General features: G+C 39.8%; 2 protein-coding genes across 4 annotated transcripts; one reads left to right on the top strand and one right to left on the bottom strand.

Annotated features, from left to right (window-relative positions):
• The first annotated feature begins 18 nt into the window (after positions 1-18).
• mcoln3b (mucolipin TRP cation channel 3b) lies at positions 19-8,374 on the top strand. Of its 2 annotated transcripts, XM_005457132.4 has the most exons (15): positions 19-215; positions 428-514; positions 766-989; positions 1,107-1,274; positions 1,609-1,762; positions 3,005-3,071; positions 3,179-3,275; positions 3,654-3,753; positions 3,853-3,965; positions 5,757-5,906; positions 6,021-6,122; positions 6,434-6,556; positions 6,699-6,905; positions 7,109-7,239; positions 7,392-8,374. In XM_005457132.4, the coding sequence occupies exons 3-15, from the start codon at positions 768-770 to the stop codon at positions 7,435-7,437; spliced, it is 1,680 nt and encodes a 559-aa protein (XP_005457189.1). In that variant the 5' UTR covers positions 19-215; positions 428-514; positions 766-767; the 3' UTR covers positions 7,438-8,374. The 2 variants fall into 2 exon arrangements, with proteins under 2 accessions (XP_005457189.1, XP_003452402.1); XM_003452354.5 differs by lacking the exon at positions 428-514 and having other exon boundaries at positions 20-215.
• On the bottom strand, positions 7,678-24,696 carry LOC100694968 (G-protein-signaling modulator 2). Of its 2 annotated transcripts, XM_005457128.4 has the most exons (16): positions 24,356-24,693; positions 24,221-24,262; positions 17,730-17,951; positions 17,231-17,366; positions 16,697-16,836; positions 15,784-15,907; positions 15,544-15,659; positions 14,911-15,066; positions 14,203-14,311; positions 13,853-14,018; positions 13,538-13,635; positions 13,010-13,195; positions 10,948-11,107; positions 10,249-10,434; positions 10,049-10,164; positions 7,678-8,800 (listed from the first exon to the last, which is right to left on the bottom strand). In XM_005457128.4, exons 1-16 carry the CDS (start codon positions 24,361-24,363, stop codon positions 8,633-8,635), a joined length of 2,133 nt encoding a protein of 710 aa, XP_005457185.1. In that variant the 5' UTR covers positions 24,364-24,693; the 3' UTR covers positions 7,678-8,632. The 2 variants fall into 2 exon arrangements, with proteins under 2 accessions (XP_005457185.1, XP_005457187.1); XM_005457130.4 differs by lacking the exon at positions 24,221-24,262 and having other exon boundaries at positions 24,356-24,696.
• Between the last annotated feature and the right edge of the window lie 1,809 nt (positions 24,697-26,505).

Here is a 26,505-nt window from a genome sequence, read left to right as displayed (position 1 = left end):
CTGGGTATTTTACATAGTTAAAGGAGTTTACCGGAAAGACAAGTCTGGTGCTTTAGAAGTTCAGTCGAAGTCAGTGAGGTCACTCGTGATTCTCTAATCAAAACAACAGTTTTAATTATGATTTTTAATTGAGAGGAATATATTTATTTTGCGCGTCGTTGGATCCGCGGCGTTTGGATGCAATTACAAGTTAATTAACCTGTTTCGGGATATCGGTAAGTATCTGTTAATGTACGTTATTCGATTCATTTTTTACTGTTTTCCCGGATCTACGGGGTATGATTTAACTCCTTCACGAGGAGTAATGAATAGCTGACATGTTGCCGCAATGCTGGAAGGCGACCATGACTGTAAACCTGAGCTGGTCTGTATTATTCAGTACAGGTAAGCTTGAAGTCACTGCCTTCCTTTCTTCCTTCCTTCCCAGTCAGCTGTTGGGTAGTCATTAATCATGTGAAAAAGAAATGAAAGAGGAACTGTAGCCTTGCAGAGCTATGCATTCAGCTTGTGGCAAGTATGTTGGTTTGTTCTTCATTCTTAACGATTAACAAAACAGAACAAAAATCAAGACTAGTATTCATGTTTTAATTCTTTTAAGTTTTCATGGATAGCACTAGGCTGGACAAAAATGTTACAATCTGCATTTAATCCCGTATAGCACATTAAAAATATTCATCATATATCTGAAGTGTAAACTGAACTCTATACACAAACACACTCATAAAGGAGCTTGCATGCATATCACCCATATGTCAATAATTCTAGATATGGAGGAGTCCGGTGACTTGTATGACGTGCATGAGACCAATGACCCCTCTTCTTGGGAGGACCAGCACCCCCAGTGTCTGCAAGACGTGGCAAAAGTGGAGTGCCTCAGGAGGAAGATCAAGTACTACTTCATGAACCCCTGCGAGAAATACCACGCTCGTGGACGTAAACCATGGAAACTCATACTGCAGATCATCAAAATCGCCATTATTACCATCCAGGTACACGGTATTCTCAAACATGATCCAAGCAATTATGATCAGTTCATTTTATTGTGATCTACTGTCATAAGATTTATAATTTATAAGATTTATATTATAATTTTTTCCCTACTGCAGCTGGTTTTATTTGGGCTAAGCAACCAGATGGTTGTCACTTTCAAGGATGAAAATCTGATGACATTCAAGCACCTCTTCTTGAAAGATTATGTGGACGGAGGCATAGATCCGTATGCTGTTTACAGACAGGCGGATGTTTATGATCACATTGAGTACGTCATTCAACAGGTGACTAAAACTTATCTATAAATAAGAAAATAAACTAAGAAGCTGTGAAATGGGTTTGCGTTGGTTGTTTGAAAACACAGCTTTACATGTGCCTTAGTTATTGTTAATTATTGCTGGAATTTTACAATTCTGTATGCTCGTATGTCCAAACGTCCTACTGGCTAAGCTTGTCATGGGATTGGACTTTGGTCACGTCGCTTAAATCAGTATTTTAGTTGTGTTGATTATGGCTCATATAGTAAATGTGTTTTTAAACAACATGTAGGTTACATAAACTTCCTGTGGCAAAATGCTAGCAAAATGTCAACTACCTTTTTCTACTGTTCATTTCCAGTATCAGCTTCTGCACAACATCACAGTAGGCAATCATGAATATGAGAAAAAGGACAGCGTCTACACCCCACTGTTAGTGTGTAAGGATTTCTACAGGAACGGGACCATCTACCCTTCAAATGAGACCTTTGAAATTGATGCTCATGTGGACACCGGTAAGCATGATTATTATTTACAAGAAAGACTCATAACAGTATTGCTAAAATACAGTGATTTACACGTAAGCCTACAGTGCCAAGTGAAAGATTGAACACAGCGACTCAAACAAGTACTCGTTTTTTAAATTTTGTAATAATATAAAATTATATTGTCTAATTATCTAAAGTGTAGAAAAAATAAGGTGCTGAAACTACAAAGAATGATGTTGACACCGTTAGCAAAAATGATAAACTTTACACAAAAGTGCCTTCATTTTAAACTAACCAGCTTCATGAAGTAGTTACCTGGAGATGTTTAGGTTTGCCTTATAGAAAATTAACTAACTAAAGCCTCTTCCAGAGTAAATAGATAACTGACACATATTGACAGCTAAGATAAACAGTGGACTAAACGACTGCACTCACTACAGAGGAATGGCAGCCAGAGTCACTTGTCCTCCCGCTGCCACCGTAGCAAGGATTATGCACTTGAATTGGAAGTACTAAGAACACAGAATTCAGTTGACTGTAATCTGCAGTCTACTGACATCTAGTGGTGAGATTTTACACACTGCACCTTTAAAGTAATCTCATCACTTAACAGCACCTCAGATTAGTTGATGAACCCTGCAAAAATTGCAAATTGGTCCAAGAAAACCTCTGAGAAAGACTAATAACAGGAGAAGTTATCTGTCTAAGAAGCACAGTAAATGGGCATTAGGTCAGGTGAAATGCATGGAGGATAATTTATCAAGGAGCTGCTGGTGGCTTATTTTGTTTTCAAGGTAACACTTTGACTACCTCAGCCTCCTGAAGTATTTCCCTAGTACAGTGTATAGTGGAAACATCAGTTGTTTTCAGTCAGCAAAAGCATGCCTCCAGGCTCTGTAATGAGTGTTTGACCGATTGGCGCCATGATTGAGGGCTGCATCAATACCGTTGGCCTTCACTGAAATCCAAACCTAACTGATGTTTGGGATTGGAATGAGTTGGACCGTGAAGTGAAGGAAAGGCAGCCAACAAGTGCTCAGCATTTCTGGTAACTCCTTCAGCACTGCTGGAAAAGCTCCAGGACACAAACTCATGAAGGTGGTTTAGAGAAATAAACAGTGGAAGCTTTGAACAGCATAAAAAGGAAAACATATTTGACTTTGTTTAATTTATAGACAATGGGATCCAATAGAAAAATGAAAAAATCCAATTGGGTCTAATGGGTTTATTTTGTTAATTTCTGTCTGTGTTGTGGCCTGTCTCTACTAGAGTGCCTCAGAGTTTATCCCCAGCCAGTACACGAAGCGCTTCCACATTTTAAATTGGATTTCATAAGGTACAGAAACCACATTCGATGTTTTCTTTGACTTTGCTCCCTCGCTGTTGTTGCTGTATATGCATTTAGATCCTCCTGTCAGCTCATGTGTCTGCTCTGTCTTCCAGGTTAATATCTGTCAAGATTACATTTGTTCTCAAGGCAATAAATTTGCAGACAGTGAGACATCGAGAGCTGCCAGATTGCTACGACTTCACTCTTATCGTATGTCTTTTGACTTGTCTTCATGGCTCAGTGAACATGAGTGGATCACGTCAGACTTTGACTCTTACTAGCAGTTATACGACGTTAACCCTTAACCGTGACAGTTACTACTTGCGACTCTGTACCTAAACAAAGCACAAAGAGGACTTTCAATGTCAGTGAAGAAAACTGAAGAGAGTCGGTGTGAATGCTGTCTTTATTTCTGAAGTTAATTTGAGTAAACAAATCAGAGCAGTTTAGTAGCGCACAGCAGCTGCTGTTTATATAATGAATGTTATGTTTGAGGCCAGGCAGGTAAATGCTTGGCTATCAAGTGTGGCTTTAAGACCGGAGTGCTTACTCTTTTCTCTCCTCCAAATACGACTGTTTGGTTAACAGATCACTTTCAACAACCAAGCTCACAGTGGCCAGATAAAGGTTGACTTGGAAAACGAAGTAGACATCAATGAATGCAGGGAATGGAAAGTAACTGGAGCATGTAAGTTTGATGAGCAGATTCTAGTTTGTACAAATCATCTGGTTGGAGATTTTCTTTTTTAAATTTTGATGAAAATTTTGAATTCCTGTCCTCTTTCAGATGGTAGAAGCATATACCTGACTGTGCTGTTTGACTGCCTCATCATTATAATGTGCATCATTTCCTTCGCCCTGTGCATGCGCTCGGTGATCACTGGGATTCAGCTGCAGCTCGTGAGTAAACCAAAGTGGTTTCTTTTGCTCACACCTAAAACAGGCTGTGATTGTCTGATACCTTTAAATTCATTGTGTACAAGAGTGCAAGAGAAGCCTTGTGTGTACAACATTTTTAAACGTGTTCACGCTCACAGCTGATTCTACACCTGACTAGGATCGGCAACATGTTTTTGGCATCATTGGAAAAAAAAGACATTTTAATTCAAGTGAAGGGATCTACACGCTCACCGTTCACTCCCACTTGCCTCCGTTTTTTTTTTTTAACAGAGGCCAGTGGGAGTAATATTGGCCAATCAGAGAGCAGATTAGGGTCCTGAAAGTCTATAGAGGAAGTTGGTTGTGGCAGCTTAAGCAGTTGGGTGGGTTAAGCAGAGGACTTGTGTCTGGGTGAGTGGGATTTTAATCCTTACTGAAGTCAAATCAGACTTATCTTAGCCCATACAAAGTATTTGCTTTTGCCTGTGCTCAGCTGGTAGGAGGGGCTTAGGGCAGAGAGGGGAGAACTGCAGGATTTCTTTTTTTTCAGCCTAGTGCAGCTTTTATTAAAAAAAGAATTATTCTGTGGTATAACAGCAGGTAAGAGTTTGCCGTTGTGAGTTTTTACTTTGGGTTAGATGAGTAACACTTGTCTGTACTTAAAAAGTATTTCTTTTTAGTTTTTTTTATATAGCTTTATGACTATTGTGGCAGGAAAATGAGTATCTAGCTAGTAGCTAGCTGTATTCTGCAACCTCTCCACCCTCCAGTGAGCAGACACAGAAAGACGGAGACAAGGAGAGCAGTGGAAAGAAAGCTCCAGAACAGAGCAGAGCAGTCATCGGGGAAAATGGATATAACATTAAGTCAGATGCAAGATGAAAAGGGGGGAGATAGGATATAAGAGGTGGGTTGCAAAGCAGGTTGCACATGCGCAGTAGCTGTGGACAGGTTAAAGCAGAATTTACAGTCCCCGCAAATGTGTTTGTCTGCATGCACATTTCCGTTCAGACATGGAGCAGAGAGGGGTGTTCACCCATCGTGCATGCACTCTGCCAAAATCCCACCTGTGCTTTAAGCAGTTGGTACATGCGTTTATCAAATGCAGTGGGCACTTTTCATTGTTTTAACACTTCAGCTCGCGGAAAATTTTCTCTTTTCCGCGCCTGACTGACGGACCAACAACAGCACAGGCAAAAGCAGCTCACAGACCAGTTGTACCACATACTCTGTACCTCCATCAACAACAGAGCTCTCTGCAGGTAGCCAGGACATCCCCAGACTGTGAACGCACTACCCCCACTGTACCATAAATTCCACTTAAGCAAACTGACTGTAACAAGCAGTCTCTGTATATCATAGCCAGTTGGATGTGCAGAAATGTGCTATATCAGTTGATGTGGGCTGGAACTGAGATCAGCTGAATTGCTGGGTTTACAGCTGAGCTTGACTTGAAGAAAATGATAAAGATGAAGATTAAATTTTCTTATGGCCAAAGTTCAGCTCGACTTTGACTTGATAATGTCCTGCACAAACACTTTTCTCACCACTCTTTAGTACCAAAACTAAGAACCAAAGGGAACATTGTGTCCACCTTTCTGTGTCGCCTGTTCATTTCCTTCAAATGCTCCCTACATATATCACCATAATATCTCATTCTCAGAACTAATAATATCTAAGTTCTAATATCATCTGATCTTAATTATTCTGTTTGGTTTTTAGGTGCTTGCGTTTAGATCACAAACAAAAACCTGTAGTGATTAATTCTCTTTAGCGATTCAAATTACAACCCACATTTCTTCGTTTAAACAGGAGTACAGCCATTACTGCAGGAAACACTTCGGCAAGGAGCTGTTGTGGTCTGACAAGTTGGAGTTTGTGAGCGGCTGGTATATCCTGATTATTGTCAGCGACACACTGACCATCATTGGTTCCGTTCTCAAGATAGAGATCCAAACAAAGGTAATAACATTTTTAGTAAGTGTGTAATTTAAATTGTGATAGCCGTCATTATTTTCTGTTTGGTATTACAAGTATTTTTTTGAGTTCATCATTCATGGGTTTTTTTCCTCCCAGGTCCTCACCAGCTATGATGTCTGCAGCATCTTCCTTGGAACAGGCACCATGTTTGTCTGGATGGGGGTGATCCGATATATGGGATACTTCAAGAAGTATAATGTAAATCTGTCAAACAGTAGTAGTTATTTTCGTGCTTTAATAGATCTCCTCCAGACATGATTAAACATGTATAAAATCCTTGTTTATTCATTAGAAAGAATTAAATTATTAGAAACATTAGTTCATAGGTCTGAAAAGAAGCTTTTCTTATTGTCTTTGTGCAAAATGGCAGTGTGTGAAAGACTAATAGGACCTCAGAATACTTTCAGGTCTCCGAATGGCTAGTTGTGGGAAAACCAGACCCAGTAAGCTTAAAGGTATTCTCAAAGAGAGAATGATTCACACACTTTTGCACATGTGTTCATTTCCAGATCCTCATCCTGACACTCCGGGCAGCTTTCCCAAATGTTATTCGTTTCATCTGCTGCGCGGGAATCATCTACCTGAGTTACTGTTTTTGTGGCTGGATTGTCCTAGGCCCGTATCACGAGAAGGTAACAAGCATTGTAATTAACACAAAAAAGGCCTGCTTTACTTTACTGAGGCCAAATGATTTTTTTTTTTTTTTTTTTTTTTTAAATCAATGCAGTGAAAAAAAAAAAAAAATAACGTGGTGCTCTGTAAATGTCTTTGCAGTTCCGGACGTTGAACACTGTGTCAGAGTGTCTGTTCTCGCTGATCAATGGAGACGACATGTTTTCCACTTTTAAGAACATGAAGCAGAAGAACAGCCTGGTGTGGATGTTCAGCAGAGTCTACCTCTACACCTTTGTGTCACTCTTTATCTACATGATCCTCAGCCTTTTCATCACACTCATCACTGACACCTATGACACCATCAAGGTATAGCCACCTTTCTACTAACTTGGTCATTAGTTTTTGTGTTTTTTAAATGCAGAGTCTGCTTTGAATGCTGCAGAAGAAAGTTTTAAGCACAGGTCTAACAAAAGGTTTCTAAGAAAGCCTTAATAGTTGAAATGGTGTCTGAAACGCTTAACAAGCACACACTCTGTATTTACTGTCACTCTCCGACTTGCATCATTTAGCAACAGCAGCAGAGTGGAACCCCAACATCAGAGCTGCAGAAATTCTTGTCAGAATGTAAAGATCTGCCAAACTCTGGGGTGTACAGACTTGACAAGAACAACAGCTGTTTCCTAAACTGCTTCATCAACAGGTAAATCCAGACTTCTGCTCTATAGCACTTCTTTGCTCTTTAGGTGATATTGCACCGCTTAGCTGAAGATGTCCGTTGGTAATTAAACTTGAGGTGCAAGTGCAAATTTGTCATATTTCTGTAACAGAGACTCTCCCCCACCTTCCTTTCAGATGCAGGAAGTATCGAACTCGAGAGAGGCTGACTTCAGAGGCGTGACATGATTTCATTGTGGAAACGCATTAAAAATTATAATTAATGTGCACTTTATCCTGTTATATTCAGCTACAGTGGGATTTTTTTAACCTGACTGAACCCAGATGGTAAGAAGTGAAGCGCTGTGATGCCTTTCTCCTAGTTTCCTATGAACACTGTATGAAAATGTTTTTAAATCACGTACATCATACTGGAAGTTGCAAATTCTAGGTAATAAATCAAGGTTCAATGAATAAGTTGAAATGTGTATAAAATGATTTTATTTCCCCATCGTCAGGAGAAGGTATTAGTATAAAAGCTAATTATATATCGTTTTACCCTTCACATTAGTTAATCCTCTGTAAAATCTTGTTACAATTCAGAAAAAAAAAAATCCCATTTCATTTCATGGTAATAAGACAACCTATACATCTGTCAACACAGTAAAATAATCAAGTCTTTTGTGTCTTTAAAAGCAATATCCGCAAGCAGATATTGTATATGGCTCCACAGTCAGCGCTGTAGCAGTGGATTATTTCCCAAGAGAAGAGTTGAGCTCCTTTGATAAATTACTGCTGGAGAGGTCAGAGATCAATTCAAACAAAGATCTTCCATTCTTGCACTTAATGAAGTTGTAAACAGACCACACACACACTCTGTTCCACGCTGCTTAAACACATCTTCCTTTCATCGAATGTGGCATCCATCTTGAAGCCTTGAACCTGAAGCCAAAATCCATTATTTTCTTTTTGGCTTATGATTTTGGGATACATAATCCAGCCACCACTGACCACTACAACCCTCTGTTTGTAGGAGTGACTTTATGCAAACTTCTAGAGTAAACCGACATCACTGGTAGAGAGGTCTCTTATAAAAGCAGCCAACCAGTGACATCACCAATATTTAAAAAAAAAAAAAAAAGTTGTGACCTTTCAATAAAATAAATTCCCAAGTCTTGAAATCATAAATTTCACATGATTTTTAAGTCACGATGCCAGTTTTGAGAGCCTGACTTCCTTGCAGGATTGCTTTGTATTCTTCCCGATCTCACAGGAAATCAGTCAGGACAGTCCAAAAAGGCAGGAATCCCTACGGGTTACAAAACCCTCCTTAAATGTTAAAAAAAAACAAACCAAAAAACAAACAAACCCAAAAGCAAAACGCAAGAGCTTGTTACTTCATTTAATATGAGAAAAAAAAAAAACCCCGCTCCATGACGTCAGCCTGGTTTGGACTGGTTTACTCCAGGGGGAGGTGGAACCCGTTGCTCCTCCATCCTGTTGGATTGGGAACGCAGGATGAGACTGAAAAAATCCTCATCAGGAACAGTCGATGCTTTGGTTGTAGATGGTGGAGCAGTACACCTCTGGTCATTCAGTCTGGAACCCTAAAACACAATCGAGAGTTAAATTATACCAACTGAAGTGTTTAGTGCTGCTTTACACGTATCAGAATTGATTAACCTCTGATTATACTTTAATAGGCATAAAGCAGAAATTGGTAAGTGAGGAAACTCATTTCCAGTGTAGTGGTGCAGCATGGAAACTGACTAAAATTAGAAATGAGTGGCCTAATATTTTCTATTCTGAGGTCCAGTAAGTTGTTTTCCTTGTGGACGGGCTTTGATCGGCTCTTTACTGCTCTTTGCCGGGATCCTGCAGTATATGAGCGGAGCTTACATACGCCTTTATGGCTCCTTTCCAACCCCCCAGCTAGAATATAGCATGCATAAAAATATAAGATGTTACTAAAGAACATCATCAGCTTAAATTGACGACTCCTGCCAATGTCCTTCTCAGTAAATCCTGTTACTCAATCGCTATATAGAAACACATCTAGGCGGTAATGTTGAAACAATGTCTGTTAACTTTAATTTCAATGGTCAACATGACATAAAAGCTGCTTGTGCAGAATATCAGCTCAAATCTAATCAGAAACACTAATAAGGTTTTAAAAGCTTTCTCTCCTGAAAGTTACACTTTTACCATCATCATGTCTCTCTCCTATAAGGTGACTATAGTGCTACTGAGAACCTAACCTAGCAATGCACCACCTGTGCATCAGTGCAACATAGACCATGACTGGAAACTGTACCACAGTACTGTAAACTACCCACTGTAGCATGCATCTAGTCTAGTATAAACATTGAATGACCAAGTTTGTCATCTCGAAGGTTACAGCTGGGAGGCCTGCCACGCCACAGCCCATGAAAATTCTCACTTGACTGCATTAAACTGCCTATCAGACCTAGACATTAACTCACTTTTCAAATACCCAACTTGGTTGAAAAGTACATACATGAGTCCCTTTTTGTCTTGGACATTCCTTGGAATAAACTGGGTAATATGGTGCCAATTAAGAAGGACTGCACTGCACTTTCAGTAAAATGGTAATACCTTGTTTAACCTGGAGCACATTCAGTATGAGAAGACAGTGTACAGCAGGGTTTGAGGTCTCTTGTTTAATATGAATAATCCTGAATTGTCCAACCATGTTCAAATTATTGAAGCTACTTCCTGGGACCTAAATTCATGGACCCAGAATCTAAGTGTTATCACATGGAAAACTTTAAGGGCACAGATTCTTAATAAGAGTTATGTACAAGGCAGGACGTGATGCAATTAATTTTCTTTACCTGGCACTTGACTAACATGTCGAAGAAGACATCATCCCCCTCGGGCTGCTCAGAACTGGCCTCGAGACGACCGTACAGGGAGGGTGTGCGAGTAGTATTTGCAGTGGGGACTGGGACTAGAGAGAAAACCAGAAACACTTTATGTGATATTATGGGGAGTAATGAAAGGATAAAAATGGGCTTTTCCTTGCATTCTTTACCTTGTGACTGGACTTGATCTGTGTTGGAGGTGGAGGGTGTACAAGGCTGGTTGGAGGTGTTGACACGCAAGCCAGGAAAAGGGGTCATGCTGACCCGTTGGTCGTCCAGACGGCGGGCTTGGGAGCTGGCCAGCAGCTCCAGGAAATGACCAGGATCCTGGTATAGTCGTTCGTGCTCTGAAACAGCTACAAACAGACATAATTATTATGTGTGTGAGTAACAAATGGAAGTGAATTACACCTGCACTGGTTAACTGTGAGTTGGGCCATTAGCTACTCAACCCAACATTTAATCCTGACTTTGTACACGTCAAAAGAGGGCAGTATCTTAAAGCAATCCTCCACCCAAAATGAATTGTCCTCAGAGGTTTGAAAGCTGGCTGAAAAGAATTTGCCCTTCATAGAGACTGACGGGTGTGATAAGCTGGGACTCATGGCCGTTACAGACGAGCGCAATGATAACAAAAAGGCACAAACACTGAAGGATGAAACCACAAATATAGCTTTTTGGGTTGAGAATCACTTAAGGTCATCTCTGCCATGAGGAAAAGCAACATTCAACATGTAAAAGGATAATTCTGTGACGTTCACACCATAATACGCCAGGACTGGGAGTGCCTTCTTTGTAGTTCACTCGTATATTACTGGCACCTTTTTAGATATGGCGTGAACACCAGTAAGGACACAAGACTGACTCACATTTCTTTTCAGCTACAGGTGGGACGGAGGAGGGAGAGGGATGGGCAGGGAGATGGCTGTTGCCATCCAGTGTACACCTTTGGTCGTCCAGTCTGTTGCCCTGGAAACGAGAGATGACGTCGAAAAAGCTGTCCTCGCCGATAGTGTCCCGTGTTTCTGGCTACAAAAACAATAAAAATCCATAAATAAATAATGAAGCAGGTTTAATAACAACAGAAAAAGCTCCAGATAACAGAGGTACTCAGAACAGCTTAAACAAACAAAACAGTAAAACTAAAACAATTAGTTAATTTGACCTTTGACAGAAAATTAAATCATTTTAATAAAGATGCCATTTGTGTTCTGGGAAATTTTGATGAACGCTTTCTCTATTTTCCAACATTTTAGAGGCAAAAGTGACTAAAAGGTAAATGTGGGAATACAAGAGAGTAATCTTTACATTCTGGCGGAGAGTGGAGATGTTTGCTGATACTTATGCATCAGTATAATATAAACAGCTATGAATACAATAAGATATGATACAAGTATCCTGAGTGGTTTTTGACTTCCTTTGTTAATACAGCCTTTCTTCATCTGGTGCACACAGTTTGTTACATTGTAGCTGCGATGCAGTTGAATATACAACAGATTCTCTTAACACTGCGCTACTTCCGGCTGCTCTCTTGTCACAAGGGGTAACCACAGCAGGTAGCTTCACATGTTTGAGTTAGCAGAGGTTGCTCTTCTCGATGAATCTACCCAATGGAATTTGGGTGTATAATAATTCAATTAGGAATAATAAATAAATAATAATTATAAATAATATAATTAGGAAAAGAAATGGTAAACAAGTGGCACTTTTTCCCCCCGTTACAGATGATTTAAAAATACTCAAACTGAATATAACCTGGTTTGCAATAGAGGAGGTGCAGAAGAAAGCACATCTAATCTGATCTGGCGAGGGTCCTGTACTCCAAAGCGAGTTCAGCATACTTAGGATATCTTTGAATCAAGATAAGCAGTTACATAAAGCTGGTTATAAACTCATCAAGTTAGCCCAGGGTTTCCCAATAAGAGTGCTGTTAGTAGCATCTGACCAATCACAACTTGGGATAATTGTACTAGCAGCAGAGTGGGATGATTTTTTTTTTTTACAAAGAAAGCCAACACTGTAAAATGTGAACAGGCTAAACAAACAATATAGATGGTATGCAATACAGCGATGTGAGTGTGTGTGACAGGAGAAAAAAAAAAAGCAGTCTAGTCAGTAAGCCATGTTCAGTTGCTCCCTTATTCAAACGGGATCGCCGAACCCTTTCAGCTGCAGCTTTGGTGGTGTTTAACTGTCAGAGAGCAAGTGAAGAATAAATATATAAGCTCTACTAATGATTTGATCTATGTGCAAATTTGATACAAGGTCAGCAAGTACAATTAGGTGTCCTCTTTAAGGATCATTTATTAACGCTTACAGAACAATAAAATTGTGTGCAGTCAACAGGGGGACAACAAGAAGATTATTTAATTTCTATTTATTACTGTGTTTCATCAGGGAAACACAAAGACTTCAGACACTACTGAAAAACTTGTTTCTGTGTAGCAATTTTTCTTATCATTTTTTCTTGTTTTTCTTTATTAATATTTGTATATTTTCTCATAATAACACATCAACATACTCCAAGACAGCTGCAGGCACATAGAGGACAAAAGCTTACTAGTTTATAGTTTATTACTACAAGTGTTACGTTTTGCTACAAATTCTCTTAATTCTGAAACAGCCTGTATTTTAACAGACTCTGTATTGTACAGACAAACTGCTTCCCTTTAAGGAAGTTCTTGGAAGCAGTAGGAAGAAAAACAACAACGAGCACACATCAGAAACTATGACTCCATGCTGCTACACCGAAACTCTTCCTCCCACAGCATTAACACTTTTTGTGGGAAGGCATCTGCGTGAGGTTGTGTCACAGGCTACATGCTCACTTTTAACTTTTAGGCTGAATCATCACTGACCAGAAGCCCAGCGAGGATTCCAAGAATGTTTTGAGTGGGTTACGTTTTTTTGCCTGCTTTAACTTACACATACCTTCGGAGGCACTGGTGCTTCCAGCTCAGGCTCCGTGTCCTTGGTGCAGGTTTTGCGCTGGTCTTCAGAAGAGGATTTGTCATCCTTCTGCTTTTTGCTTTTTGTCCAGGGGAAGGGGAAAAGCTTACTGGAAGCCTTGACTGAGTTGTTTTTTGAAGACCCAGAGAACGCATCTTCCCCCCAGTCCTGTATATATAAAAACACACAACTTTCTTACTGACAGAATTACAAGATTTTTCTATTTTTCTTTACCTACCACAGGCTGGGTGAACAGAGCGGAAAGTACCATTCTTTGCAGAGCATTTTTCATGTAAAATTAACTCTTTTTGTATTTAATGTGTTTTCATTGTCAGCACAGCTGTTTTTTTTTGTTTGTTTTTTTTACTCTGTTCCACTTTGCCTCCTAAAAATAGTGAAAATAGTAAAACTAAAAATTTGGCTAGCCTAATTTAAAGCTCAGAAGTTTGGACCATTTCATTTGATATGGCCAGTTTTGAAATAAGACTGAGCACAGTTATTTTTACGTACCGGGTGTGCTGGCAAATCTCCCCTTTGACTTTTGGGGGAAATTGGTCTGAAATCCAAGTTTTCTTCTCTACTTCTGTTCAAGGATGCATACTTGGTCCCTGAAACAAAAATAAAAAATTAGCCAGTGTGGCCACATTCCTGGGAAAACAATGATTCAGCAAAGCATCACAGCATAAAGCTACAGGACACAAGCAAATGGATTTCTGAATCTTAACAGCATGGGTTTGGTGTTTAAGAGGACTTGACTCTTGTTCATGCGCATTTACACACATGCAGAAGCGTAAAAATGAATTGGTTCACAAAGTCCTGATTTACCTGGTATGCTGGGGTAACCCTGGTAGCCTTCTGTCAGAGTAGAGCTATTTGCATTGGTGTTGCCAAAGAGGTAGGGATGAAAGTTTGGGTTGGACTTGAGGCCTACAGCCAACCGTAGGTCTGACAAGTTCATCCTGGCAGTCGCCTCGCTACTTTTATCTCCGGTCTGCACCAGTGACAACATTACAGTTTACTGTGAGCATATGAAGGAGCAATATTTATACAACTGGCTTTACAAATACATATACAATTATTTCCTGTTGTTCCCTACACAGCCAGCAGATGGAGGTGTGGCCCGATAAAGCTACTGACTAGACTCCTAAAAGAGCAGGAAAACTGTAAACAGTCACCTCTTTGGCAATTTCTAGATGTTTTTCAGCAAACTGCATGGCTTGCTCATGATTCCCCAGGGCTGTGTGGGCATTTCCTAGACTCCAGTAAGCTCTTCCCTCACCGACGCTGCAGCAAGACAGAGCAGTCTGAGCAACTTCATGTGAAATTATGCAAGAACGGTGTAGTCATACATCAAATTGTCACACACTGCAATTACAACAGCTGAGACTAAAATTAGGTCATGTGTATTTCACAACAATAGGTGGTATTTAACATTTTCACGCTTGCCACGATTTGCTAAAATCTATACATATAAACAACAGCTAGTTTAAAAAAAACAAAACAAAAAACATTCTACAAGATTTACTCAGCACCGCCCATTTTAAACCTTTTACATCTTTTCAAAAGACTAAAAAGAAAACTATCCCCCCCTCAAAAAAAGAACAAAAAAACCCCCAAAAAACCCCCCCACACATTTCCACATTATAAAATAACCATTGTTCCCAAATATCCTGCACAGCCTTTATATAAAGCTCATCTATAAACACTTATAACCAATTACAACATGAAATGACTGTTAATGCTGCTCCTTGGGACTTTTTGTTTTTGGATGTTTGTTTTAACACCACAGCGGCCACCCACATGTTAAGTGCACAATCTGATTACACTTCTGAGGACAGTTTGGCAGCAAAGCTGGCAACAACAAAAGGCTTTCAGTGGTATACCGGTCGCTGAGATCCTGAGCAATGACCAGATGTTTGAGGTGGTAATCAATAGCTCTCTCATAGTCCTGCAGTAGCGTGTAGGTGTTTCCCAGACTGTAACAGGCCTGAGCCTCCACTGCTCTGTCCTTCAAAAGCCTGGCCAGCTGCAGAGTCCTCCTGAGGGTGAAAGAGAAGGGGAGGAAGGTCAAAGAATGTCTAGGGCGGGTGCAGGAGAATGATTGTTATCTGCTCTTTTCTGTTCTTTGTTCTCATTTTCCAAGGACATCTATGTCAAGGAAGTCCTGGAATGACAGACTGACAGCCTGAGAAGTTACAACATTTGACAGTGTTCCTGTATGCAAGTCATTAAAAAAATACTATGCTGCTCATAAAAACTAGGGAGGAAGTGCAGCCAAAAAAGTCCTCCTAAGCTGCTGGGATGAACTCATCCTCCAGTGTAAATCACTTAGAGAACAAGAATCAGATTAAACCTAACTCGTTTATAGCTGTCTGTTCATGTGTAAAAGGTTTTAATGTAGCATTTATGGTACAAAGAGGAGAACAAAGAGAAGCCCTAAAAGTAAAAACTGTGCTTTCAGCAGACTTTTCTTTCTGTCATGCCACAAATGAGGTGAGAAAGATGATGAGCCTCACTTGTAATGACCAGCCGCCACATCAAACTGTTTGAGGAATATGTGTGCATTGCCAAGGTTGCAGTGGGCCCTCCTCTCAGCAGACCTATCCCCAAACTCCTTAGCAATGAGAAGGCGCTATCGAATAAAAAAAGGGTACATGTTACTCTTATCTTATTAAAGAAAGAGTTAAGCATCATAACAATACTGGCCAAGCTCCTAAACAAGCATCAAAGAGCGTTGTGAGTACTTTAGCACCTACCTTTTCATGTGCAGCTACTGCGTTCTCAAAGTCTCCTAGCAGATAGTAAGTGTTTCCAAGGTTCCCGTAGGTACGACCCTGGGCCGCTCGATCGCCTAGCTCCGTCACCAGGTGCAGGTTTGCTCTTTGTTCACAATAACAAGAAGATGCTCACTTATAATTGAAAACTATGGCAGAAAGACATGGCTGTTTTCTTGGACTTGGGTTTAATGCCAATCAGAGCTTGTCTGCTACTTTTTTTTTTTCTCTTCTTTTCTTAAATACTCTTGACGGACCATCTTATGACCTAGATCTTGACAGCACAACCACCCAAATTTGTTCTAATCAAAGTACATGAGCAGTTTCTTTTTCTTTCTTTCTTTTTTTTTTTTTAAATCAATTTACCACAATTTAACAACTTAGGAATTAACTTTAGCAACAGTTTATTTTTTGTGTTTTCTTTAAATCAGTTTATGGATCAGTGGAAGATTACATACCATTTTTTCTACAAACCGCCTTTGTCTGCTTGCGCATGGTGGTCATTGCATAATGAAATAACAGCAAACAATCAAAAATGACAATTTTGGTTACAGCTGCATGGGACAACAGTTTCTATGCCACTCAAAACTGTTCAGTCATATATTTAAAAAAAAAAAAAAAAAAAATTGCCTGCCACTGATGCAAAGACATTGATGTTAGTCAGTGAAATGTGAGGCAATGGAAATGATTATTAAACAACTTCATTACAAACACCATACACCACCCTGGCACCTCAGAGCTGTCTTAAGCTCTATATCTAATCCATTCTGGCAAGATCATTTTTTAAGTAACTTCCAACCGTGGCACAGTTCAGCGTCTTAGTCATATCTCATCGGGACCTTTGCAGTAAACAAAGCAAAATCAATGCTAGAGGTAAACAGTGATGCCAACTTACTCGTAGTACTGCGCAGCTTTCCTCAGGGCTATCCTTGCCTCCTCTGAAAACTCTCCTGGCTCTGCTCCACTCCAGCAGATGCTCTTGCCCTTGGCGTGGTAAACGTTTCCGAAATTATACAGCGCTCGAGCCTGCCCAACCTACAACACGCACAACAGATTTTCACAGACGGAAACCAGAGTGACCGGCGCTGTAATTACATACTTAAAATACACAGACACCAGACTTTGGTGCTTGCATGCAGACTGCAGAACTATTCTAGATGCTGGTACACCGAGTCTATGCAGTCGTCACGTGTGCTCGTTCTGTGGCTCCACAGCACGTTACATGGTACAGTTGTAACAAATGTGGATCTATTTATTCTAATCAAAGTATATGAGCATTTTAGTCACAGACTAAAATGTTTATTGACAAAACAGTGAAAAATAATTTAATCTTATGTTGCTAACAAAAAAAAACAAAAACCAAAAAACAAAAAAAAACAGCTAGGGGATGCTCCACTTGTATTGAAATAATAAATAAAACATTACCCACCTTATCATATATGGCTCTTGTGATTTCCAAATGTCTTTGGCAGCAAACCACTGCTTCATCATACCGTCCTAAAAGCTTTAATGTGTTTCCAAGGTTACCGCTGGCTTTGGCCTCTCCAACTTCATCTCCAATTGTTCTGGGATTATAATGAAGATTTAAAAAAAAAAAAAGCATTAGGAAATAATTAGATTGGAATATCAGTGTATTCCTTATGTGTATTAGATGGAAAACACAAGAGGCAAGAAAGTAATTTGCAGCTGCAAGCGGTAATACGCTGGAGTCTAGTTTAGCAGTTTAATCAAGGAGGGGAGATATAGTGATTAAAAAAAGTTGTAGCACTTAATCCTGAATGTATTGTTAGACTATACGTACGTGCGTGTGTGTGTGTGTGTGTGTGTAGGCTGACCAAGGTCAAAACAGTTGAACAATCAACTCAAAAGACTTAAAAATGAAGACATTTGGATGATTTGTTTAACAACCATATTGTAAAAATGTTCACCTGGTGAGTGTGAGGTCATGCCGATGGTATTCCAGAGCTTTATTATACTCTTGAAGGTGAAAGTAGGCATTTCCCAGCTGGCTGTAGATGGCACTGAGGATCTGGAGGTCCTCTGTTCCAACCTGGATGGCAGACTCAAAGAAGGACACACCCGCTCGGTAGTCCCCGGTCTTACAGAGCCGCTCACCTTCCAGAGCCAGGTCCAGACATGATGACTCCATCCTGCAGGGAGGCGGGACCAGGCGAGAATTCAGTGTTTAATCACAAGGTTGAAATACCTCACTAAATCAGAAGGATGACAAATCAGTTATAATTCTCCCCTAACCCCTTACTCATGCTGAGCAACAAAACTACAACTCGATACTTTGTCATGTCTAGATAAGTCCACAGTCCCGAACATAAGTGTGGACACACTCATCCATTCAAATGTACGGTATTGATTTTTTTTCTTCCAAATTACTAAAGCTGATTACTCTTGACTAGGTTTTGATTAACCAATCAATTTCCTAGCATATTAAAAAAAATATTCATCTATTCAAAAATGATGTAAAAGAGCAGAAAATTATCATTTAAGAGAATCTGCTTCCAGTGAGGGGAAAAAAGATGCCAAAAATTCCATTTTGGTTGTCTGAATTATTCAACAGATCACATTTAGCAAAAACCTTTCTGAAGTGACTTAACAACAAATTGACAAATTGTTCCAGCAAAATCTGAAACAACCACTTTTTAAATTGCACGAATGTCCTTTACTACAAAGAAACACACTAAAGTGCCACCGCGGAGAGATCATCTGTGTTTTGAAACAGGGCCAAATAACCTGAAGGTTAGCTCACTCAAGTAACACATGAACTCCTCTCACGGCTCACTGTGGAGATCCCTTTTTAAACAGTCAAATTCCCACACAACACAAGAAAGAAACTCCAAATGAGAAGCAGAAAAAACCCCCTCCAGACTGTGAAACCAGACCCAAGAACTATAATTCCAAAATAGGACCAAGCATTTCCTGTCCAACTCCTAAACTGCCACATTTACCCTGAAATGAAAGTGTGTACTTTACATTTAACCATGACATTAGGTAAACTAATAAGGTCTAACATTTTTGCACTCTCAATCATCTTTTATTTTATTAAGCTTCAAAACTGTCAGTGATACAAAACCAGGAGGGGAAAAAATCTGTCATGAGCAAATCCATGATAAATTTGTAAAACAAATCCAGTCATGCAAGGCTGCAACAGATTCACAACTACAGCATTAACATGACTTGACTTGTTGATTGATACCAAATTTGGAGGAACAGCAATATTGCTCTGCATTAAAACAAAGCAATACTGGTGTGAAATATAAATACATACTTCATGAACTAGGTTAAAATTTTAGTGCCTGCCACAGAGAATCACACACATGCAGGTATTTCTTTTTAATCTGAACAATCACAGGTTTATAATTACCCTTGCACACTGTTGACCCCATCCCCCAAAGAGACCATACCAGTTATCCCCCGCCCCCTCAGCCCCCTCAGCCCCCTCAGCCCTCTGAGGAAATGAAACCACATTCTGCGGTGTTGTCTGCAATACTATTATGTTTGTTAGCTTGCTCTATTCAGGAATTAACAAGTAATTTATGAATGGCAAAATGTGGTTTCATAGGATTCATTAAAAATACATAAATAAATAAACAAACAAACAAACTAATATAGCTTCATCTGTGATGTGCTGCATTTACTTTCTAAACTTAGACATTTCCTCTTCTGAATGTTCCATGGCTACTTGAGCATGCTTTGGTTACAAGAATAGAAGTATTTAATCTCAGCTAGAGAGCAGAGATTTTCTTTCAAAAGGTTAAAAGTAATGTAAATAAACTAAACCTTTTCTTACTAAAGTACTACTGCATTAAAAAAAAAAAAAAAGTCTTTATTGTTAAGAATATGTTGAAGACTTTAAATTCCACAAAAACAGTAACTGTAAGCTGTTGAGATGTATGTGTACAATGTAGGACCTCAGAGTACCACAGTGTTTCCTGTATATTAACATGCTTTCTGACATGTAACTGGACATTTTGCTGCTCCCGGTCAAAGACAAGTGACAATCCAATACCCTGGCTCACATACCTGTCGCCTCTTCCCCTTCTGATGCACTCGAGACAAGTTGACACGACAGACATTTCAAGCTTCTCAATGACTCTCAGGAGCAAACCCAGCTCGTTCAGCACTGCACCCTTTATCTTCTCTACCTTCGCGTGCATACACATAACGCACACAGCTACGGTGTCTCAATTTCAAAGAAATAAAGAAAACCCCCACAGATAGGCCGCCTTCCCTGCGAGCGCCCCGCTAACTCGTAGCAGCAAAACAAAGGACTTAATCCTCTCAGCGTTCACGTCGACCTCAATGGCCAGGTGAAAGGCTGGGAGACCTTTTGTTTAGGTGAAGGCGGATTAACAGCAGGCTGTTACAGAGCTGAAATGATTTAAGTTAGAGCAGTCCGCAAGGCTGGCATGTTCAAATGATTGTTATATTTCTCACTTAGCCATTGGTAACCTGCACATCTAATCCACCTGATGGTATGTGTCACTTCCAATTAAGCCAGACCTGCGAGGTAATTATAGTAACTTTAAGTGGCTCTAGTGAACCCTAAGGCTATTTGCTCGACTCCGCATGAAATAATCATTCTGCGGCATGCAGTCTGCATATACACACATTCTACTATTAACATATGAAAATGTTTTACCTGGTCGATAGGGTTCATTTTAATGAGACGCGTCATCTTTTATTAGATTGACTCTCTGTGATTTCTTTTGGCAAATCCCACAGTGGACAGCATAGTGATGTATTAGGTACAGAAAGCCAAAGATAAATTCACACCCCTTCACAATCCCTTAACCAAAGCTTCTCGTATCTCAGCTGTTGCGGATCCAAAGAAATCCACTTGTCCGAATTAAGAAGGCTGGACCAAAGTGCCCTCTGGGGTGGACATTTCCTCACCCTTGTCCACGAACACTAGAGCAAGCCATGTGACTTTAAAGCTACCACTTCAGCTGACCAAAAGCCAGGTCAATGGTTATACAAAGAGGTGAACGTTGGTGCACGTAGAAATGTATTAGACAAGAAAATGCATTATTAAAATTCTCCTAATTATATATTATTATTCCTACATAAGTAACTCATAGCTATATTGTACATCTTCCTGCTACTTCTCATCTATGACTTCAAAGTAGACCAGAAAAATCTCCATTATCAGGTTGTCTTATTTACCTGCATGCTAGCTGTTGCTGAACACACAGAATGGAATTCATTCAAAGGAAAATATGCCAGTAGTAAACCGGTTTGACTGGGCTTGTGCATGCAGCTCAATTATGTCTCTACCCTACGCCGTTTCCCAAAATATATGTCATATACTATACCAGTTACACGCGGAGCTAAACATGAGAGTCAGGGTCAACAACATGACAGCACAGCTTTGTAATCAGGTTCATTTTCTCACAACTGTTTTAGTCCTGCCATGAAATATTTACACCGTGGCTCAGGAGGACCTCCTGTAGTCCATCCAGAATCTGTCATCAGCTAGCCAATCAGGTCTCATGTTACTGACACAGACACAAACTTAGCAGATAAACTAATGATAAATACAAATGTGTGTAATTATTATTAGTAGAATTAGTATTATTATTGCTACTATTGTGGAAGAAAAAAGTCTAATTAGCTGTAACCTCAATTTGAGATAATTGTGCCATTTAATATGGAAGCTCTTATGCATGTCAGCATTCAGATTTTCAGCTCTTATCACTCCACGCCAAATAATGTGGATAATTCAAAGCATCTTCAGTCGTGTTCTTCTAACCTCTCAGATTTTATATTCAGAGAGAACAGCACAAAAGCATGCCACAGTTCATGTGAATGCAAACACGCAGCCTACCTGAGGCGCACATGGAGTAAATGCTCTCTGTCGTATGCACATTGCAGAGCAAAGCTGCCAAACATGACAGTCAGCCAAGCAGTCCTACAAGGAGCCAGAGACTGAACCACATTATGTATTCCTGTCAACTCCTCAGCTCAAGGTGAACCAAGCTTTTTTTGTTTTGTTTTGAAGAAAAATCTGGGAACTAACTGACACGAAATATACATGCAACCGATTCACGGAGAACGCCCGCATGCTGCTATGCATGGGTTCAGCTGTTACACTATCTCTGTCCCACCTCTTATCTGGAAACCAGAGCTGAGGTGGAAGAGAAAACACTCACTTTCATGGACACATGCAAAGAAAAAAACAAAAACAAAAACCAACTCACAAGGAAAAACTAACACAATCAATCAAGGGCGTTTGACGAGACACAGATGGGGAGACAATTGAATCAGCAGAGCTTTATAATTTAATTATTTTCATTGCTGCACATGCTGCCAGGAGTTCTGTGGAAGCTGTCAGTTCACGTGCTTGTTCAAAGCAATAGCGATCTCTCCTAAAGTTGCAATATGTGGTAAATAAAGAGAATACACTTTCTCAAAGGGGAAGAGCTTGCATTGGGTACCACTGCTCTGTGGCATGCTCTTTGATTTTTATGCTTAAAAAAAAAAAAAAAAAAAAAATGACTGGGGATTTGTCATGAACAGTGCACACAACGAATGCGCATGCTACTGCATTCAAAATTATGTTCACCTGACTACTCAGTGTCAATCATATGCCAAGAGCTCATGTTCCTCATGCCTAGCTCCCAAGACCGTGTCCAAACAGAAACTCGAAATTCAACTACTAGTTTCACACCTCCTGTGTTTCTGATCATGCTGCCGTTGATGCTCTCTTTCTTGATTTTTGACCTATTTTGCACATACCTCAGCACTGAGCTGTACTAGGCTTGTTTGCCTCCCTGTTGGCCTGAATGGATCCATTTATCCTATGACCTCATTCACTGACTGAACTGTTTTCAGAGAAGGCACTCCAGCTGACTGCACCATTTTTCTTTTTTTCCCTCTTTTTTTTGGGTGAAAGCATCATCATGTTCTCTAAAGTTTTGACAGTGTTGCAGTGCACACGGATCCCAAAAGGAAAGCCGTTTCCGATGCAGGGACCATGACGTCTGGCAACAATCAAAAGTCGGTTAGGTTCTGCGTCGCACTTTTAGCAATACCTGTCAAACTGAGACTTTACTTTTTAAAGCTTAAAAGAAGAGGGGGTGAAAAAAAGCCATCGGATTTTCTTGAGATTAGAATGATGAAAAAAAAAAAAAAAATAATCAGCTCACTGAAAAACATTCCAGATCAAGCACTATACATGTGCAATGTTCCATTACAGTAAATGACAATCAGGAGGAACTGCGGCACAGTAAAACCAAAACTGATCACAATGAGCTGCCAAATAAGTCCAGTTTTCTTTCACTTTCTCCTCCAATTTGGCCTAAATATAGATCTCATTTGTCAAATGCTGATTTAAATATGAATTCTGATAATTCTGAAGAATTATAAGAGCAATGTGCAGTCCTGCAGCAGCTCCTTAGCCTTTAATCACAGCTCTCTGCTGAAGATCCAGGGATAAATATTTTTTTAAACATCCTGAAAAAAAAAGGCCAATGCTCTTAATTTCCCATAATACAAAAAAAAAGCTGACACAACAAATCCTCCTCATTTCGCTGCATTAAAAAAAAAAAAAAATGCTGTTGCTCCACTTTCCTTTTGCACAGAAAGTATGGACAACTACAAACGAAAGCACCACCCCAGCACTGCTCTTTGGAAGCCTCTTACTCACCCATGCATTAAAAAAGAAAACGAAAAAAAAGGGCCCAAAGTGACATCCAAAAATAATTTCCATAGAAATACGCCCAACCAATCTCTCTCCAATTAAGTGATGCTCTCTGAAGTGCTAACAGCTTCTTTCTTTCTTTTTCCCCTGAAGAAAGCTCACCAGAAACCATCATTAGAGACTTAAACCCAGCCCTACATGGGAAAATGGGTCGCAGCCTATTTAAATGGCAAACTGAGCTTCAACATCATAACTGCTGCCTGCCCTGTAATTACTGTTTATGTTAAACTAGTTGAGTGGGTTTCACCATGTAGCCAAAGCTGTAGCAATACAGTACTTAAAAAACAAAACAAAACTTATTTTTGTTGCTGTTGGGCTTTTTTTTTTTTTTAAATTTTATTTATTTATTTTTTTTGTGCTAAGATTTAACACCTAAAGTTACCATTTGTTTGGTCCGTGTACTGGCTCGCGCTACATTTCTTCCCTAAACTTATGACACAGCCTTGGTCATGTTTAGGAAATTCTGTATTAGAAAGCTGGAAATGAGTCAGTTAAACATGAGCAAGCCCTCACATGCCCCCTGTCTGACTGAACGGCAGACGGTGTCACTTGTTGTAGAAGCTATTGTGACATCGTTAATACAGTCCAAACGTATGAAGTTCTCACAGAGAATAAAGCTACCTTAAATGTGTAAACGACTGTTTCTAGAAATGAACCACAACGACCAAACGACACCAAAACTTCCCAGATGTTTCTTTCACCTACCTCAAAGTGAAGTCCGCGAATACACCACAAACATGGCTCCAGCTCGATAAAGAAAATAGTAAAGTCAAGTCAAAAATCTTCGAAAGTGTTTGTTTTGTTTTCCACCGGGTTGTTTACAGTAGCGTTACTACTCACTCGTCCATCTGGGAGGAAGATGACTCTGGTGTCTCGGGAAGCACAAGTCGAAGCCACTCCTCGAGCTCAAAATCTGACTCCAATTAGGATTCCACGGTTGCTGCCTTCAAGTGTCATGGGAAATATTTGGCAGTGGTACTGTAACCTGACCAATCACGTCGCTAAAAAGTTCTTGAGGTGACGTTTGCAGGAGGGCGGTTGTAAACCTCCACTGTCAACTATCCGTCGTTGGAAGACAGTGATTGTTAATAAACCAGTCGCGTACTGGCAAATAGCCTCAATTAATACAGCGTGCGTAGCTTTGAAGGTCTCTCCCGCCCCCTGCCGCACGGCGCTATTCTTTGCGACTCATTTTCAAAACAAGCAAATTATGGCAGATGTCTTGTGTAGTCCGGTAAAAATATTCAAAAGTAGGGTGGCAAAGTGTAGCAGTTTGTTTAAATCACTTTGACTAAATGGGAATTACGACAAACGCGCAGAAGCAGCAAACACGTATAGGATTTCAAAATAAAAGTATGCCCCTTACTGATGGTTGTAGTCGTAGTCTTCACCCAGGCATTTAGCTGTCATTAGACTGTGCAATACTGCAAATTCACTGGAGTAAAAGTTACTTACTGACCAAGTAAATAGAGGGCCAATTTTGTCAATACTGATATTTTAACCTTTAAAGGCAGCTTTTAGCGGCAAGAGCAGTGTGTCATGATTTTTGAGATGAATTATCATTAGTTTGCAAATTCTGAAGACATTTTAAAAACCATTAAATCACTGTGATTTTATTTTCTTTTTTACTTTGCACAATAATTACTTAACACAACAAAACACACCTTTCAGCTTTTAATGTATTTTGAAACTGTTGGACATTGAATGTAAATGTGCTTACCTCTTCGGGTCAACTTCTGTTGTTTAAATGTGCCATAGGCTATAAATAAAATAGAGGTGACAGGCAGTCAACACAAAAAACGTTCAGACATTTTTCTAATGCACATGCGCTTGAGGTATATATTTTTTCATTTCCAAACAATAATTTATTTAACACAATTCAGTGTTACAGGCCTGAAACAAAATATCGTTCCTACTATCGTACTAGCATTGGACTGACCTGGCCACCTCTAGTTGTCATTCACTGTCTCTCCCAAGTTTCATTTCTTCTCTAAACTGCCCAAATAAATGCCTTAAAACATTTCAGCTAGTTGTGCTCACAAATTCTGCCAATGAATACCCTTAACTGATGATTTAAAACAGCTATTTGCTGGTTAGATTGTCCAGCAGCTGGCCAAGAGCTCAGTTTTGGTTTCTCTTTGTTTTATCCAGAAACAGTTGTCAGACTGAAGTACTGAAATGACTACATCACACAGGACTACTCACTTATACCCTGACTTTACTCAAGAAATTTTTTTTTACAACTGTTGCAATTTTGCAACACCCCAAGCTTCCTTCTTTTGTAGCTTTGGGGGATTTGTCATTGCACAGAAAGCTAAGAACCATAGGGAAAATAAAGAAAGTGTCACTTGTGCTTCTCCGAAGCTTCCAGTTTGCTGCAATTCAGAAGAATGCATTATCAAGAATGGCAGTGATGTTTTGATGCATTTAGGGAGTCACAGACACTTAAACCTCTGTGGGACGTCGTCAGTCACTGAAATTGTTTACATGGCTGTCATATGAGTACTGCTGGTATTTTGCTAATGTCAGGGGGGATGGTGTTCCGAATGGTTATTTTAGCTTTTTTCATTTTTCATTCATCTTCGTCTCTGTCAAGCATGAAGCTCAAATAATGTTCTGCTGTCTCTTAAATGAAGACATACTGCAGAGACCTGACCTGGTTTGCTCTGTCTTAGTCATATTTCATCTCTTGGCTTATATGTTTCTGAATTTGTCTTTGCTCTGGACTCGACATTGTTCTGTGTGTGTGGCTTTCTTAATAGCTAGTTTCTGACACACTGGCCTTAAAAACACTGAGATGCTGCTGATTGAGGATTCTCCAGAGTGACACTCCAGCCAGGTACGAGATGACTTTTCACATTTGTGCTGCGTCTCTCCTCTGTGCTGTCCTGCTCTTTCTAATAGCTCATGTAGCTGTGTTGATAAAGGCCCACTTTAGCTAGCTGCAAGCTTTTAAAGCTTTCCTGAGATGTTTGCACTTTCCTTTTCAC

This window comes from Oreochromis niloticus, linkage group LG17 (assembly GCF_001858045.2).
Source record: "Oreochromis niloticus isolate F11D_XX linkage group LG17, O_niloticus_UMD_NMBU, whole genome shotgun sequence".
Classification (NCBI taxonomy): Eukaryota; Metazoa; Chordata; class Actinopteri; order Cichliformes; family Cichlidae; genus Oreochromis; species Oreochromis niloticus.
Note: the sequence above shows the minus strand (reverse complement) of the source record. Positions and strands in the feature narration are given on the sequence as shown.